At 40.6% G+C, this 16,917-nt stretch overlaps 1 protein-coding gene and 1 long non-coding RNA gene across 4 annotated transcripts; both read left to right on the top strand.

Annotated features, from left to right (window-relative positions):
• The first annotated feature begins 1,364 nt into the window (after nucleotides 1-1,364).
• LOC126992425 (uncharacterized) lies at nucleotides 1,365-7,332 on the top strand. 3 transcript variants are annotated; one of them, XR_007746546.1, is made up of 7 exons: nucleotides 1,365-1,605; nucleotides 2,257-2,334; nucleotides 2,611-2,735; nucleotides 3,534-3,604; nucleotides 4,015-4,189; nucleotides 4,361-4,439; nucleotides 6,022-7,332. It is a non-coding gene; the product is annotated as an uncharacterized LOC126992425 (long non-coding RNA). The 3 variants fall into 3 exon arrangements; XR_007746545.1 differs by having other exon boundaries at nucleotides 4,361-7,332; XR_007746547.1 differs by lacking the exon at nucleotides 4,361-4,439 and having other exon boundaries at nucleotides 6,022-7,331.
• Nucleotides 7,333-11,255: 3,923 nt separating this feature from the next.
• LOC126992426 (dentin sialophosphoprotein-like) lies at nucleotides 11,256-15,804 on the top strand. The gene is made up of 4 exons (XM_050851164.1): nucleotides 11,256-11,408; nucleotides 12,097-12,233; nucleotides 12,572-13,483; nucleotides 15,799-15,804. The coding sequence occupies exons 3-4, from the start codon at nucleotides 12,725-12,727 to the stop codon at nucleotides 15,802-15,804; spliced, it is 765 nt and encodes a 254-aa protein (XP_050707121.1). The 5' UTR covers nucleotides 11,256-11,408; nucleotides 12,097-12,233; nucleotides 12,572-12,724.
• The last annotated feature ends 1,113 nt before the right edge of the window (nucleotides 15,805-16,917 follow it).

The following is a 16,917-nucleotide window of genomic DNA, read 5'->3' as shown; positions in this document are numbered from 1 at the left end:
GACTGTGGGTGTACCTACATTTGACCCCCCCGGAAGCGAACGTTCGCGAGCTTCACATACACTGTTCATTTCAGGTTTATCAAGGCACTTTTAAGGTTTGTGATTCATGAACGTCAAACAAACGTTTAACGAACGTTTTATGCATAGAGTTGTGATTCAATATGTGACTAAATATTACTGCAATATACTCTTATATCTGCTGCATGGGGTTTGTTAGCTTAAATATTGAAATTACTGTTATCTATAAGGTTTATAAAATTACTTTTAAGGATGGTGAATCACAAACGTTTAACAAACGTTTAACAATCGTTTTTATCATGTGGTCAACACTTTAATTGATAAGCTGTAACTCTATATAACACAAATGATAGTGTTTTCTCGTAATGGTTTCAATACTCCCACAGCCAGAAATATTGATTCAAAAGTTGTTCAAATTAATCATGCGCAAACATCTTTTTCACCTTTTGATTGCAGACTTTTTTGATCCCTCCTCAAAATTGTTATAAGTTTTTTGGTCAGAAAATGGGAGCACACAAAGCTCTCATTAATATTGTATGCACACACACACACACACACACACACACACACACACACACACACACACACACACATCATCATCATCATCCTTAAGAGGACACAGCAAAAGCTATACAAGAAAAGGCTAAAGAAAGATGTAAAAAAATACAGATTCCCTGATAGAGCGATAGATAAATGGAACGCCCTACCAGAAGAAGTAGTGTGTGTCAAAAGTATTCATAGTTTTAAAGAAAAGTATGATGAAATGATGTCAAAAGACGGGACAAAACGAGCTTGACTCAATCCTGTGAAAATACAATTAGGTAAGAACAATTAGGTAAGAACACACACACACACACACACACATATATGTATGTATGTATGTATGTATGTATATATATACATATATATATATATATATATATATATATATATATATATATATATATATATATATATATATATATATATATATATATATATATATATATATATATATATATATATATATATATATATATATATATATATATATATATATATATATATATATATATATATATATATATATATATATATATATATATATATATATATATATATATATATATATATATATATATATATATATATATATATATATATATATATATATAGAGAGAGAGAGAGAGAGAGAGAGAGAGAGAGAGAGAGAGAGAGAGAGAGAGAGAGAGAGAGAGAGAGAGAGAGAGAGAGAGAGAGAGAGAGAGAGAGAGAGAGAGAGAGAGAGAGAGAGAGAGAGAGGCGAAATTGAACTGAACTGCCAGCGCAATGCGGGTGAATTCTGGCGCCAACGCTATTTGGCGGGAATCAGAGACCTTTATCATCGGTTGGGAATGGGAAGTCAGTTTCTTGCACATTTTTGGCTCCCAATGTCTTCCATTGCTTGTTAACACCAACCACGCCACTTTGTTGTCGTCGGCGAGCGTGCACGCTGCAGAAGGAATACGGGACAGCTGCCATTCCTGGAGGCTGGAGGGTTCATTGGACAGGACACCTGCACAGCCGTATTGCTGGCGGCTACGGTAAAGGTGTCCACCCTACTTTGTGGTAAGTGTGTGTCTTTATATATATGTTCTACAACAATATGGGGTACAATTGTAATTTCTCTTCCCCTGTGGATAACCTCGGGGGGCCTGGTGTTAATTCGGTATTATTCCCGAATGTTACACATATGTCCTATTTCTCATCCTAACCATGGGTTAGATCTCATTATTATATACATTTTGAACCCCATACATATGTGGCATAAGGCCAGAAACTGCGCTATCGAATTTTAAAGAGTTAATGAGTATACGGGTGACAGGTGGCCGGGTGTATGGGCCCGGGGGTGGGGAATTGTCATACACATGTGCCGATATTTCACGGTCAACTGACTCAATTCACTCCTGTACATTAATTTAGGTTTGGATATATATAACTGACCAGTGAGGCACCAGGGGCGTAGCCAAGGGGGGCTGAAGGGGGCGACTGCCCTCCTCCCTTGAGGGTTGAAAATCTTCCGAGGCTCTAAGAAGCACATTATAGTCATAGTCAAATAGTGGAAAAATCCTGGTTGTTGGTTAAAAAAGTTCATGCCCTCCCGGCCCTATTGTTTCCATTTATGCTATACACTACATTTGAAATACTAAAAATGTATACTGGTATATGATATGGATTACTGTCATTTTTCATTTTGTAATGTTTTGCTCTAACCAGCAGAATTCAAGACCATGTCAGGACCTGCATCATCCGAGTCTGATTCAGAACACTCAGGATCTCCTGTATCTTCAAGTTTAGGTGGAATTAAGTATTATTTGTGTTATTATGTAATTTGTTATAATAATGTTCCATAATATTATTATTATTATTATTATTTTTTTTTTCATAGTTTCGTTGGGGATAAACCCCAAGGGAGGAATTGTTTTTGCCATCTTCCGTAAGGTCCATCATAAAAACACTGAAAGTTATCGCTTTCAAGCATTTACATGTAGGATATTTTCCCCACTACCTCAGCATCAAGAGCACTGAAGTTCTCTATTAAATTTCTTTATTAATGTTGTTCTTTCTTGACAGGTAGTAGGGCCATGCTGATTTCATCAGAGTCTGATGATGACCGTCCTGTCTGCAAGAAGAAGTGCACCTCAGACATATCTTCTTGCAGACCTCGCACGTCATCACGACAGACAGAAAGGGCTCACGTAAGTATAACATTTTGTTGTATACCATAATACTATATGCTTTAAAATAATATACATATTTACTGATATTTTGCCACATATATTTAATGTTACGATGCAGATACCATTGTACCACTTTAGATGTAACATTTTATATCAAGTAAGTTTATACTAGTAACCAGGGGTGTAGAGTCGGAGTCGGTGGAGTCAGCTACTTTTGGCTGGAGTCAGAGTCGATAAAAATACCCCCGATTCCGACTCCTTAACGTAATATCATTTATCATGTAATGTAGTTGTGATTTTTTTTTTCTTTTACATTATCTAGATGTTGTTTTAATAGAGTTTGCGTAATTTGGATGTAAATACATGTAAGAAAAAGGACCTCAAGAGAGTCTACCGGTGCTACAGGCATCTAAAAAAAAAGAAAAAATTTCAATAGAGGGGGAGGGGCATAGGGGCAGGAGTTGGAGTCAGAGTCGCAACTTTAAAATTTCCTGGAGTCGGAGTCGGAAAATTTTAACTCCGACTCCACACCCCTGCTAGTAACATTGACGTACATATCTTGCATTTCCATGGCTTCTGAGATTGAAATATACATCTAAATTTAGAATTAAATTCATTACATATCTATGCCATCCCCACACACTACTGCCCACAACCACCAATGCTTTGTCATTGATCACTGATTATTGCCTATAACCTTTGCCCTATCCCTTGTCTGTCCTGTTCTCCACCATCCTTGCTACCACTCCTCCTCCCCCCCTTTCAATGCGTGCTCTCGGTGGAAAGACTCATTTTGATTTGCTGAATTCATTACAGGGGATGCTACACTGAGCCTTATTGCTGAAAGTCTTCCGAGTAGTTTTGAAACACAACACAAGATGGAGGAGGTGTGTATGAAGTTGTGGAATAATTTACAACTTACAAGTTTACTCTTGAATATGAATTGGTGATATAAGTTTGTATATTTTGTATTCAATATGTTTTTTGTTTTCCCAGGGGTTAGCCAGACCTGTATAAAGTTCCAACAGTTGCAAACATCATAAAGATTTAAGAGTACTGTACATATTTTGGCAAGTAATTAATTCACGAGTCACAAACTAATGTATACATCAAAGGCTCTTGTAAGTAGGCATGCCAGTATGTATGGTACTGCCTCTCCCATGTTGAATTCCAGATACTGCATTTTTGCTGTTATGTATTTTTGGTGATGTTTTATGGGAGAAGTGTTACATTTGTAATAGAGATTAATTAACTGTGCCATGTTCTGTAAATACAGGCAAAATATCCTTTATTGCAGGATGTGAGTGTGATCGATCTTCTCAGGGTCTTGCTGCAGGAGGTGCGAGATGTGAAGCAGGAGGTGAGAGTTGAAGAGCAAGCTCGAGAACTCATCTGAATGTACAGAGTCGATTATTGAAAACCCTTTTGATGAACTGAAGTCTTTTGGCTTTAAAGCTACATCACTGGAAGAAGTAAGTAATCAGTGTGGTGTAATCAAAATTGGATTAAATAATAAATTTTATTTTCTTTAACTTCGGAATGCTATGATATTTTTTTATATGATAGAATGAAACATGTATTGTTCGTTTATAACAGGAAGCAATTCTTAACAATTTATATCATATTTACATCTGAAATTAAAGAGAACGAGAACATGATTTGCTATTTCATGTCCTGTGCCACTTGACTGAACATCTGATGTTGATAACAGCAGATTATTGGGTGAAGTAGCATGATTTTGTATCATACTGCTTGATAAACATAGTGGTGGTGGTTCTTAATAAGGCATTATTATTATAGTTTTGTTTAAGGAAGCGATATAGCACACCTATCTTTTGAGCATTCAGGTAATTTCAGTTTTGGGCAGATTGCTTTGACATTTTCAGTGCTGAAAAGATAGACCTGCATACACGCTTCTGCAGTTTTTGGGTTTGCATAACTTATTGCTTTGTACAGGCATGGCACAATGGTAGCCCACTGTTGTCCCATGTGTAAGTCCCACTCACAGCTTCATGAAAAGGCTTTCATTGCCACCAATTGTTACAGAAAGTTGTAGCAGGAAGTGGGTGGTTTTGTTTGAGGCCTTTCTGCTGATGCAGCCATAGCAGAGGCTGTCTCATGTCTCACATGGTTGAAACTGGCCTTGGGCAATTAATTCATCACATATTTTTGATGGGTGTTACTTTGTTCACATTGTCCTTTCACTCCTTTTGAGCCTTCATACATATGTATAATATTTACATCAATGTACTGAGTTGTATATGTAGTTAGACATGCCTCTTACAATATTAACTTGCTTGGGTGACGTGCATGATGCTTTGTATTTAGATCAATGAATTTTTTCCTTGTATAATTCTGTTTGAATGTCTGCATGGTGAGGGTCATAATTTTATTGACTGGATGATTACAAATTATTGTAACTAATTGTAAAGTATTTATATTCAAATTTAGTGCCTAAATTTGACAAAAATGTTGAAACTGCATGACTTTGATGTTCAGTATAAAGAAAATATTTAAATGCAACACTCAACACAGTCAGTACCATACCATACCTACATCCATACCACTACCACCATCTGCATTCTTTAATATCCTCACCTCAAGTGCATTTACATGAAATTATTAAGTGCTACAGCACAGTACCCTATTTTTTTATTAGTTCATAACAATTAGCTTAAAGCCAATTGCTCTAAGTGTTAACATAAAATTTTGAAGTGATTATTTTTTTGTGATATGGGTATATTAGTGCTTGGAGGTGGGATACTTTGAGTTTGTGGTGTGTATGTGTCTTATTTGGTTATGATGTGGCAGACTTCTGATCACTCTTAGGATATGTTCCCATTTAATTTTTATCTGCTTCCGCATATCCCCTTTCACTTCTGCTGTATAATTTCCTCAAATACTGCAATAACCTGTCGTCCCATTTATGTGCTTTCTTCCTCTTAACACCTAGCTACCACGTCTTGTGCAAATGCACCTTCCTAGTCAGTTAACTTATTCTTTTCATTTGATCATGTCATCTCTGCGGCCTGTGTGTGACCCCTCGCCCAGCAACACTCTTTCATTCCCTTTCTTATATCACCTTCTGCTCTTCCATACTTGTGTAGGACTGAACCAAGGTAATTCAATCTCCTGTTCTCTTGTCACTTATCTTATTTAAAAAGTACAATTTTACCAAGCATCTCTGCAGTAGTATGTAATAGGCTTACATTAACAGACTTATTCATATATCTGTATTGCACAACTGTTCCTCATGTACACATAAAATAAACAATAATGAACTAAGAATTATGTTTTTCAACAGTTTCTCGAACGGGAGAAGCAGTTCTCGGAAGGATGTGAAAATTCTAAGAAGAACAGGAACGACCTCCTTAAGATCCTCATTGAGTTAGCTCCCAAGCCTAAGAAGAATGCTAAAGTAGCTGCTCTGGATATAGTTAGGTCGATAATGCAAAGATTAGCTGATGATTCAGTATGGCAATATGTTAGCGCTTTTGGGAAGTCAGGCACAAAAAAGTTGTCAATGTGCAAAATGATGCCTTCAATTATGGATACAGTACTCTTAACAACAATAAAAACCCTTTCAGTTGATACTAAAGAGGCATCAACTGCTCTTTCAACATATTTAAAAAATACTGCTACAAGGGCAGCAGCAAAGAAGCACAAATTTGAACATGGAAGAGCCATACTTCAGATTGGTAACAGTGTACATGAGGAAACATTCCAGTCTGCAAACTCTGTCCAAAGTTCATGACAACATGCAGCTGATGAGGTTAGAGTCTGATGCAGCACATGATTCAGATTTGGCCTGAAACCAAATTTGTGGCTAAAATAATTTTATGCATGTGTTCTTTATTGAGTGTTATATAAGCACTGGTCTCCACTGTCAGTGTCAACTAAGTACAACACATGCAAAATAACACAAAACTTTCTTTTTGCTAGCATCATAAATAATTACAAATGCCTGATTCATATAAGGTATATAGATAAAAGAGGTACCTTTGCATAATGGATTTCCTTATGGTAGAATGTGATGTATATGTGGAGATAATAAAACAAGAAGGAAACCATGTTGTTTTCTTCAAATGGCAGTAATTCCTATGAAGGCATTTTTTAGAACTCGTGATTCATATTATTTGAGGTCCATCCAATGTTCATTTAAGGTTCATTAAAAGGCTTTTTATGGTTCATTTTTAGGTGTTTTTAAAGTTCATATAAAGATTTTTGAGGTCCATTCAAAGTTCATTTAAGGTTCATTAAAAGGCTTTTTATGGTTCATTTATAGGCGTTTTAAAGTTCATTTAAAGTTTTTTTGAGGTTTGTTAAAGGTTCATTTAAGGTTCATTCAAAGGCTTTTTATGGTTCATTTATAGGTGTTTTAAAGTTCATATAAAGTTTTTTTGAGGCCCTTAAAAGTTCATTTAAGGTTCATGAAAAGTCTTTTTACAGCTCATTTTTGGGTGCTTTTAAAGTTCACATGAGGTTTGCGCAAACCGAAAAGTGTACACCAAAACGGGTACTTTTCAGGCTTGTTTGAGGTTCAACTGAAGCTCATGTTGTGAAGTTTGCGCACCTTTTACAAACGTTTGCCAAACATCCTATGAACTTTAAATTTCCGGGGGGGGACTCACCTTGAATGCAGTGATGTTAGGGAAACAGCTGGGTTTTATTTTACAGTATGGCAATGCACAAGACTGTAGTAACATCATGTATGTACTACTGAACGTGTAGTACCTATATATAGCAGGATACAGTTACAGTTTAACTACTTATTCACTTCTACATTGAACCGCATATATGTGTCGCAAATGTATAGCAACGCCGCCAGCGATTTTTTAATATTTAACTTTTTATTTGTGAATGCGATCATGGGCGCCCCCCTTGTACCCCCTCATGACAACCTAACCTAACCTGACCCCAAATTGGCCAGTTGGAAATAATTTCTTGGATGTATCCCAAATTAACTGCTGCACTTTAGTCTAGCAGTGCAAGTTGCCTGAATGTCTTAAAAACGAGATGAAACATAATGTAACCTAAACTAAAATGGGTATTTATCCCACTGAGGTCCACCCTGTCATGTATTGATTTTCTTATAATCTTTATAATCCTCTCATTGAGTAGAACAATTTCTTCTAAGTAATCATCCGTCACAAACTAGTAATAAGCGAGATACGATTTTTTGAAAAATTTATAGTTATGCGTGTGAGGAGATGCGCCATTACAGCTGTCTAGGAGTCTCTTGGCTGCTGCGTCCCTTCCTCACATGACACTGCGCCTGCGCGAACTCTTGCGAGAAATTCCTAGATTCCTTCAGCCAATCACCGCCCCTTTTTTTATTTCTATCAGCCAGTGACATCTTGTCTAGCATCTTCATTCCATCCTGCTTCATTTTCAAATTCAGTTCCGCTATACGGCTTCCTTGTGTGCCAAATGTCCTAGCTCCGCCTCGTATCTCCAGTGATGAGGACTATGATTCAGACGAATGAGGTGAGCCAGGTTAGGATACAAAACGTTAAGTTAGGTTACGTTACGTTAGTCTAGGTTCTGTTAGGTTTAGTTAGGTTAGGTTGTGTTTGGTGTTTGTTTATTAGTTTCTCATTCAAAAAATTCAGGATGCAATGGTTATTAATGTTTTTCATGTGATTGCAATATTAATTTCTGCCGAGAATCATTGGTTTCCACTCCCTCACCTCCGGAGGTAATAGCAATAAAACTAATGATTTCCGACAAAAATCAACATTGGAATCACCCTAATAACCATTGCATTCTGAAATTCTTTAGTGAAAAAGACAGGGTGGACCTCAGTGGGATAATTACTCTAACCTGACCTAACTTAACCTAACTGGGGGATCCCAAGAAGCTATTTCCGACTGGTAAATGCAACTGATAATGAGATTTAAATGATCAGAATGTTTAAATCCACTGGTAATGTATTGTTATAAACTGCCATTAATAATACCTTTTTTCATAGTCTCCATGTCTGATTTTTGTCTTGATGACGCTAAAGTTCTCTAAGAAACAATGGGTAAAACATAAGGTACTATAGGTTCCTGCCGGAGGTCAATTATATTGGAGACTAAACATATTCTATTGCAATAAGCATGAAATTAATATTTCCAGGATGTGGAAAAGGTCGGTGTGGCTGGAGGGCAGAAAAGAAGAGGAGTGTGTGGTACCATCTACCTGGATAGTTGAAGGCAGCCAGATTTTATATTGGCCATCAAAAGTTGATGCTCACAATGCCTTAACTATAGGCTGTTCACTTAACACTGAGCCGTGGAGCCGAGCCTCATTTGTAACGAGGCCGCTGATTGGCTGGCTGGCTCTCTCGCTCACCCTGTGTTGAAAGGCTGCATAATGAATGCTCGCGTGGCACATGTCTATGTTTTATTCGTTATATCTTGTCTCATACACATAACAGACCATTTTTGTTGGTACCGTTGCACTCAGCAGTGAATGCAGAAGCTTCGATACTCAGGGAAAAACTATTACTAAGCAATAATAAAGAAGTTTTAGCGAGTTGAAGCGGAAATTTTCTTGCGATATCTTTATAACACTGTTTATTTATTATCATTTCCTGTGTAAATATTTAAAGGAATGCTGTTATAAACGATTGCGTTTCATAAAAGAATGTCTCCTGAACGGAATGCAATCATCAAATTATAGTTAGATGATAATATAAGCGGATTACTGAATTATTTATGAGCATGTGTCACTCGCCGGGAAGAGGGAGCAGCGAGGCAGCACGACACAAGGCTGTGTAGGGAGGTGAGGACGGGGGTAAGGAGAGCGCTGATTGGCTGGCGGCCTCTCTCACTCACCGTGTTGAGAGGCAGTGTATAATGGTATATGTTTATGTTTTATTCGTTATATCTTGTCTCATGTACGTGACAGATAATTTCTGTTGGTACCTTTAGACTCGGCAATGAATGGGGAACTTTCGATACTCAGGAAAAAGATAGCAATAAGCAACTATAAAGAAATTTTGGCGAGTTGAAGTGAAAGCTTTCTTCCGATATCTTTATAACGCTGTTTATTTATCATCATTTCCTGAATAAATATTCAAAGGTATGCTGCTATAAACTATTGCATTTCATTGAGGGATGTCTCCTGAACGCAATACAATTGTCAACTTATAGTTAGAAGGTAATGTAAGTGAATTACAAAAAAATTTATGGGAAGGTATGACTCGCGGGAAAGGGCGAGCGGAGTGCAGCCGCCAGGCGGCAGACTCATGCTGCAGGTGAGGGGAGGAGGCTCAGGCAGTGAAGACAGAACAGCAGTGAGTGTTGAAAGCAGAAAATATATAGGCCGGGTGTCCTGCATGCATTATTTATTATTTTACTTACTTGATTTTACTTATAGATACGATGCATCCTTTGGCACAACATGAAAGTAATGGTGCTAATCTGACGATTATTGACACTGGATTGATAGTTTTTCCTGTGGAACATATAGGTTATATAGCTACATGAAATAAAATCACTCACACGGTGAGTGAGAGAGGCCGCCAGCCAATCAGCGCTCTCCTTACCCCCGTCCTCACCTCCCTACACAGCCTTGTGTCGTGCTGCCTCGCTGCTCCCTCTTCCCGGCGAGTGACACATGCTCATAAATAATTCAGTAATCCGCTTATATTATCATCTAACTATAATTTGATGATTGCATTCCGTTCAGGAGACATTCTTTTATGAAACGCAATCGTTCATAACAGCATTCCTTTAAATATTTACACAGGAAATGATAATAAATAAACAGTGTTATAAAGATATCGCAAGAAAATTTCCGCTTCAACTCGCTAAAACTTCTTTATTATTGCTTAGTAATAGTTTTTCCCTGAGTATCGAAGCTTCTGCATTCACTGCTGAGTGCAACGGTACCAACAAAAATGGTCTGTTATGTGTATGAGACAAGATATAACGAATAAAACATAGACATGTGCCACGCGAGCATTCATTATGCAGCCTTTCAACACAGGGTGAGCGAGAGAGCCAGCCAGCCAATCAGCGGCCTCGTTACAAATGAGGCTCGGCTCCACGGCTCAGAGTTAAGTGAACAGCCTTTAGTCGAGAAGACCCAGACCCCAAATCATGGAGAAAATTTCCATTGAAAAAAGTAAAAATAGCTTCTGGTAAGTAATACATATTGTATTGACCACAACTGTAAAGCATTGGTAACTGTACTTCATCGGTTCCTTAGCCAAAATTTTATATGAAGTACTATAGTACACCATCAGTAACGAAGAGGTTAAGGCAGATCGAAGAGATCCTCCCTTATCTGGAAACTCTGCATATCCAATCCAAGAAGTCTCTGGCCCCATTAATCCAAATACAGGAGGGATTATTGTAATCACTTTCAGTTGTCTTAATTTCTTCCCTCCGTAAATTATATGATCTGTCATTTTTCGCAATAGGGTTAATACACCTGAGGAGTAACACTTTTAAGGGTTTGGAAGTTTAAAAAGTTATTGAGTCATGTTTGCAGTGAAAACCTGAAATAGACAAGCATTTAAATGGGTTTCAGACAGTTACAAGGAATGTGAGCAGCACCAGCTGACATCAGCAGTAGACAGTGACAGAAGCAGCAGTGACCTGGATGGGGAAGATGGTTTGGCCTTGCGTGGTAGGAAGAAACGTATGAAGAAAGCTCTGCCAAAGGACTTTATTAGTAGTCAGGATTTGGATTGTCCACGTAAGTCTGTATTCAGTTACTGACATTTGCAAGCATGTATAAGGTTTTTCTAGACAAAAATATGTACCTACATACATGCACTATCTTCTACTCATGCTCATCCCTATACTGTCCAAACCCCTTATGCAAGAGTTAATCAGCATCTTCACTCTTTCATCCCTCACGCTGGTAAACTCTGGAACAATCTTCCTTCATCTGTATTTCCTCCTGCCTACGACTTGGACTCTTTCAAGAGGAGGGTATCAGGACATCTCTCCTCCCGAATTTGACCTTGCTTTTGGACACCTCTTTTGTTTCTTTTTTAGGAGCAGCAAGTAGCAGGCTTTTTTTTATTATTGTTTTCTTTTTTGTGTGCCCTTGAGCTGCATCCTGTGCTCCTGTCACGCACAATCACTCTACTGCTATGCTCTAGTGTCAGTCCCTTCCTTAACTGCCTCCTTCACACTATCAATCCATCCTTTCATGCCGCCCTCTCAGATTCCTACCCCTCCCGTTTGAACTTACTATCTTCTTCACCAACCTGTCATCCTCCATTCTTTCAACATGACCAAACCATCTCAGCACACATTGCTTTGCTCTTCCTGCCAAATCTTGCTTTATTATAGGTTTGTAGGAGATAAGCATATTTGAATTATTAGATATTACCATAGTAAATTTTGTTTTGTTAACAGCTATTATTTTTTCACAGACTTTGCCTCAGGGCCATCTTTATAAGTAGTAGTTGCTCGCCCCCCCTCCACAAAAGGTTGTCCCATACAACCATCAACACAGAGTCTTGCCAAGTGAAGCAAGAAAAAAATCTGAAAAGACATATAATTCTGACAGGTAAGATGTAGCTGTATTCTATAACTAATTGCTTTATGTGATCATGACCTGATGTAGAGAAACGAATGCAGTCCACATGCAGTAAAGGGTCATATTACTGTATTTCTTATATAGGATGAGGTCATTTATGATGTGATCTCAATCTGAGATGAATATAGTATGACAAAATGTCGCTGTGAATCTATCTATCTGTATATTGAGGCTGTTTCCCCCGTAAAAGGAGCGACTCCATGCTCTCCAAAACCACAAATCTCCTGAACTGTGGCCCCATCACGGGATGCAGTTTAATGTCCGACCCAAGATAATTACTAATATTTCCTATTACATATATTTCACAGATGTGAAAGTAAGAAAGAGTAGTTACCAACAGCAAGATGAAGGCAGTCAGTCTGATACCCTACATATAGCTAGCAGCAGTGACAGCCAACACAGCAGTTTAGACCTGCATGACAACCACAGCCTAAGGAACAGATCTGACCGACAGACAAGACATGACAGCAGTGACCAACAAAGCAGACATGACAGCAGCGATTGACACAGCAGACATGGCAGCAGTGACCGACACAGCAGACATGACAGCAGCAATTGACACAGCAGACATGGCAGCAGTGACCGACACAGCAGACATGACAGCAGCAATTGACACAGCAGACATGGCAGCAGTGACCGACACAGCAGACATGACAGCAGCAATTGACACAGCAGACATGACAGCAGTGACCGACACAGCAGACATGGCAGCAGTGACCAACACAAAAGACATGACAGTCGTGACCGACGCAGCAGACATGACAGCAGTGACCGACACAAAAGACATGACAGGGGTGACCGACGCAGCAGACATGACAGTCGTGACCGACACAACAGACATGACAGCAGTGACTAACACAAAACACATGACAGTCGTGACAGACGCAGCAGACATGACAGCAGTGACCAACACAAAAGACATGATAGGCATGACCGATGCGGCAGACATGACAGTCGTGACTAACACAACAGACATGACAGTCGTGACCAACACAACAGACATGGCAGCAGTGACCGACGCAGCAGACATCACAGTCCTGACCGACACAACAGACATGACAGCAGTGACCGACGCAGCAGACATGACAGTCATGACCAATACAACAGACATGGTAGCAGTGACCGACGCAGCAGACATGACAGTCATGACCAATACAACAGACATGGTAGCAGTGACCGACGCAGCAGACATGACAGTCATGACCAATACAACAGACATGGTAGCAGTGACCGACGCAGCAGACATGACAGTCGTGACCAACACAACAGACATGGCAGCAGTGACCGACGCAGCAGACATGACAGTCATGACCAATACAACAGACATGACAGCAGTGACCGACGCAGCAGACATGACAGTCATGACCAATACAACAGACATGGTAGCAGTGACCGACGCAGCAGACATGACAGTCATGACCAATACAACAGACATGGTAGCAGTGACCGACGCAGCAGACATGACAGACATGACCAATACAACAGACATGGTAGCAGTGACCGACGCAGCAGACATGACAGTCATGACCAATACAACAGACATGGTAGCAGTGACCGACGCAGCAGACATGACAGTCTTGACCAATACAACAGACATGGCAGCAGTGACCGACGCAGCAGACATGACAGTCGTGACCAACACAACAGACATGACAGCAGTGACCGACGCAGCAGACATGACAGTCATGACCAACACAACAGACATGACAGTCATGACCAACACAACAGACATGACAGTCATGACCAACACAACAGACATGACAGTCATGACCAACACAACAGACATGACAGTCATGACCAACACAACAGACATGACAGTCGTGACCAACACAACAGACATGACAGCAGTGACCGACGCAGCAGACATGACAGTCATGACCGACACAACAGACATGACAGTCGTGACCAACACAACAGACATGACAGTCGTGACCAACACAACAGACATGACAGTCGTGACCAACACAACAGACATGACAGTCGTGACCGACGCAGCAGACATGACAGTCGTGACCGACGCAGCAGACATGACAGTCATGACCGACACAACAGACATGACAGTCGTGACCGACGCAGCAGACATGACAGTCATGACCGACACAACAGACATGACAGTCATGACCGACACAACAGACATGACAGTCGTGACCAACACAACAGACATGACAGTCGTGACCGACGCAGCAGACATGACAGTCGTGACCAACACAACAGACATGACAGTCATGACCGACACAACAGACATGACAGTCGTGACCGACGCAGCAGACATGACAGTCGTGACCAACACAACAGACATGACAGTCATGACCGACACAACAGACATGACAGTCGTGACCGACACAACAGACATGACAGTCGTGACCAACACAACAGACATGACAGTCGTGACCAACACAACAGACATGACAGTCATGACCAACACAACAGACATGACAGTCGTGACCAACACAACAGACATGACAGTCGTGACCAACACAACAGACATGGCAGCAGTGACCAACACAACAGACATGACAGTCATGACCGACACAACAGACATGACAGTCGTGACCAACACAACAGACATGGCAGCAGTGACCGACGCAGCAGACATGACAGTTGTGACCAACACAACAGACATGACAGTCGTGACCAACACAACAGACATGGCAGCAGTGACCGACGCAGCAGACATGACAGTCATGACCAACACAACAGACATGACAGTCATGACCAACACAACAGACATGGCAGCAGTGACCAACACAACAGACATGACAGTCATGACCAACACAACAGACATGACAGTCGTGACCAACACAACAGACATGGCAGCAGTGACCGACGCAGCAGACATGACAGTCATGACCAACACAACAGACATGGCAGCAGTGACCGACACAGCAGACATGACAGTCATGACCAACACAACAGACATGACAGTCGTGACCGACACAACAGACATGACAATCGTGACCGACACAACAGACATGACAGTCATGACCGACACAACAGACATGACAGTCGTGACCAACACAACAGACATGACAATCGTGACCGACACAACAGACATGACAATCGTGACCGACACAACAGACATGACAGTCATGACCGACACAACAGACATGACAGTCGTGACCAACACAACAGACATGACAGTCTTGACCAACACAACAGACATGACAGTCGTGACCAACACAACAGACATGGCAGCAGTGACCAACACAACAGACATGACAGTCACAACAACGCTGACGGCGGTGACCAACACAACAGACATGACAGTCATGACCAACACAACAGACATGGCAGCAGTGACCAACACAACAGACATGACAGTCGTGACCAACACAACAGACATGGCAGCAGTGACCGACGCAGCAGACATGACAGTCGTGACCAACACAACAGACATGACAGTCGTGACCAACACAACAGACATGACAGTCGTGACCGACACAACAGACATGACAGTCGTGACCAACACAACAGACATGGCAGCAGTGACCGACACAACAGACATGACAGTCACCAACACAATGAGGCATGGCAGCAATGACCAACACAACAGACATGGCAGCAGTGACCGACACAACAGACATGACAGTCATGACCAACACAACAGACATGGCAGCAGTGACCGACACAACAGACATGACAGTCGTGACCAACACAACAGACATGACAGTCATGACCAACACAACAGACATGGCAGCAGTGACCGACGCAGCAGACATGACAGTCGTGACCAACACAACAGACATGACAGTCGTGACCAACACAACAGACATGACAGTCGTGACCAACACAACAGACATGGCAGCAGTGACCGACGCAGCAGACATGACAGTCGTGACCAACACAACAGACATGACAGTTGTGACCAACACAACAGACATGGCAGCAGTGACCGACACAACAGACATGACAGTCATGACCGACACAACAGACATGACAGTCGTGACCGACACAACAGACATGACAGTCGTGACCGACACAACAGACATGACAGTTGTGACCGACACAATAGACATGACAGTCATGACTGACACAACAGACATGACAGTCGTGACCGACACAACAGACATGACAACAGTGACCAACGCAGCAGACATGACAGCAGTGACCGACAAGTGAGCGATTGGATTCAGAATCTGTCTAGTGAAGACCTTGATGATGTTCAACCCTTGAACCAAGGAGAAAACCGTCAGAGTGGATTTCCTATGGATTAGGCAAGTAAGTTGAAAAGTTTTTGTGCACTGAGTAGTGCTCAAGTGTTTTAAACACTGAACAGTGTAGTGCTTTTCATTAGGTGTTCCAATTCTTCTTGTACGAATATATTGTAAATGTACTGAGTTATGTTGTCCTAACAGTTTTACGTTCTTTCTGGTTGCATTTATTGTGATAACAATTTTCGGTAACCTGACATTACAGTGAGTGTACCAAAGTCCTGCTGTCTTTCACTTAGTGGCACCACTCATCATCTACCTGCAGGTTCCAAAGATTACACAAGTGTCCTATACCATGTACTTACAGCATCATGTAGTTTACAATGCTATGATTTTCACAATGTATCCTGTAAATACTTTAATTTTTTAATCTGTCCAAAAGTATAAAAATTAAATGGAGATGTAGCAACAATGTAACATAACAGGGCTTTGGAAAGTATTAC

The sequence above is a fragment of the Eriocheir sinensis genome, unplaced genomic scaffold (assembly GCF_024679095.1).
Source record: "Eriocheir sinensis breed Jianghai 21 unplaced genomic scaffold, ASM2467909v1 Scaffold46, whole genome shotgun sequence".
NCBI lineage: Eukaryota > Metazoa > Arthropoda > Malacostraca > Decapoda > Varunidae > Eriocheir > Eriocheir sinensis.
Note: the sequence above shows the minus strand (reverse complement) of the source record. Positions and strands in the feature narration are given on the sequence as shown.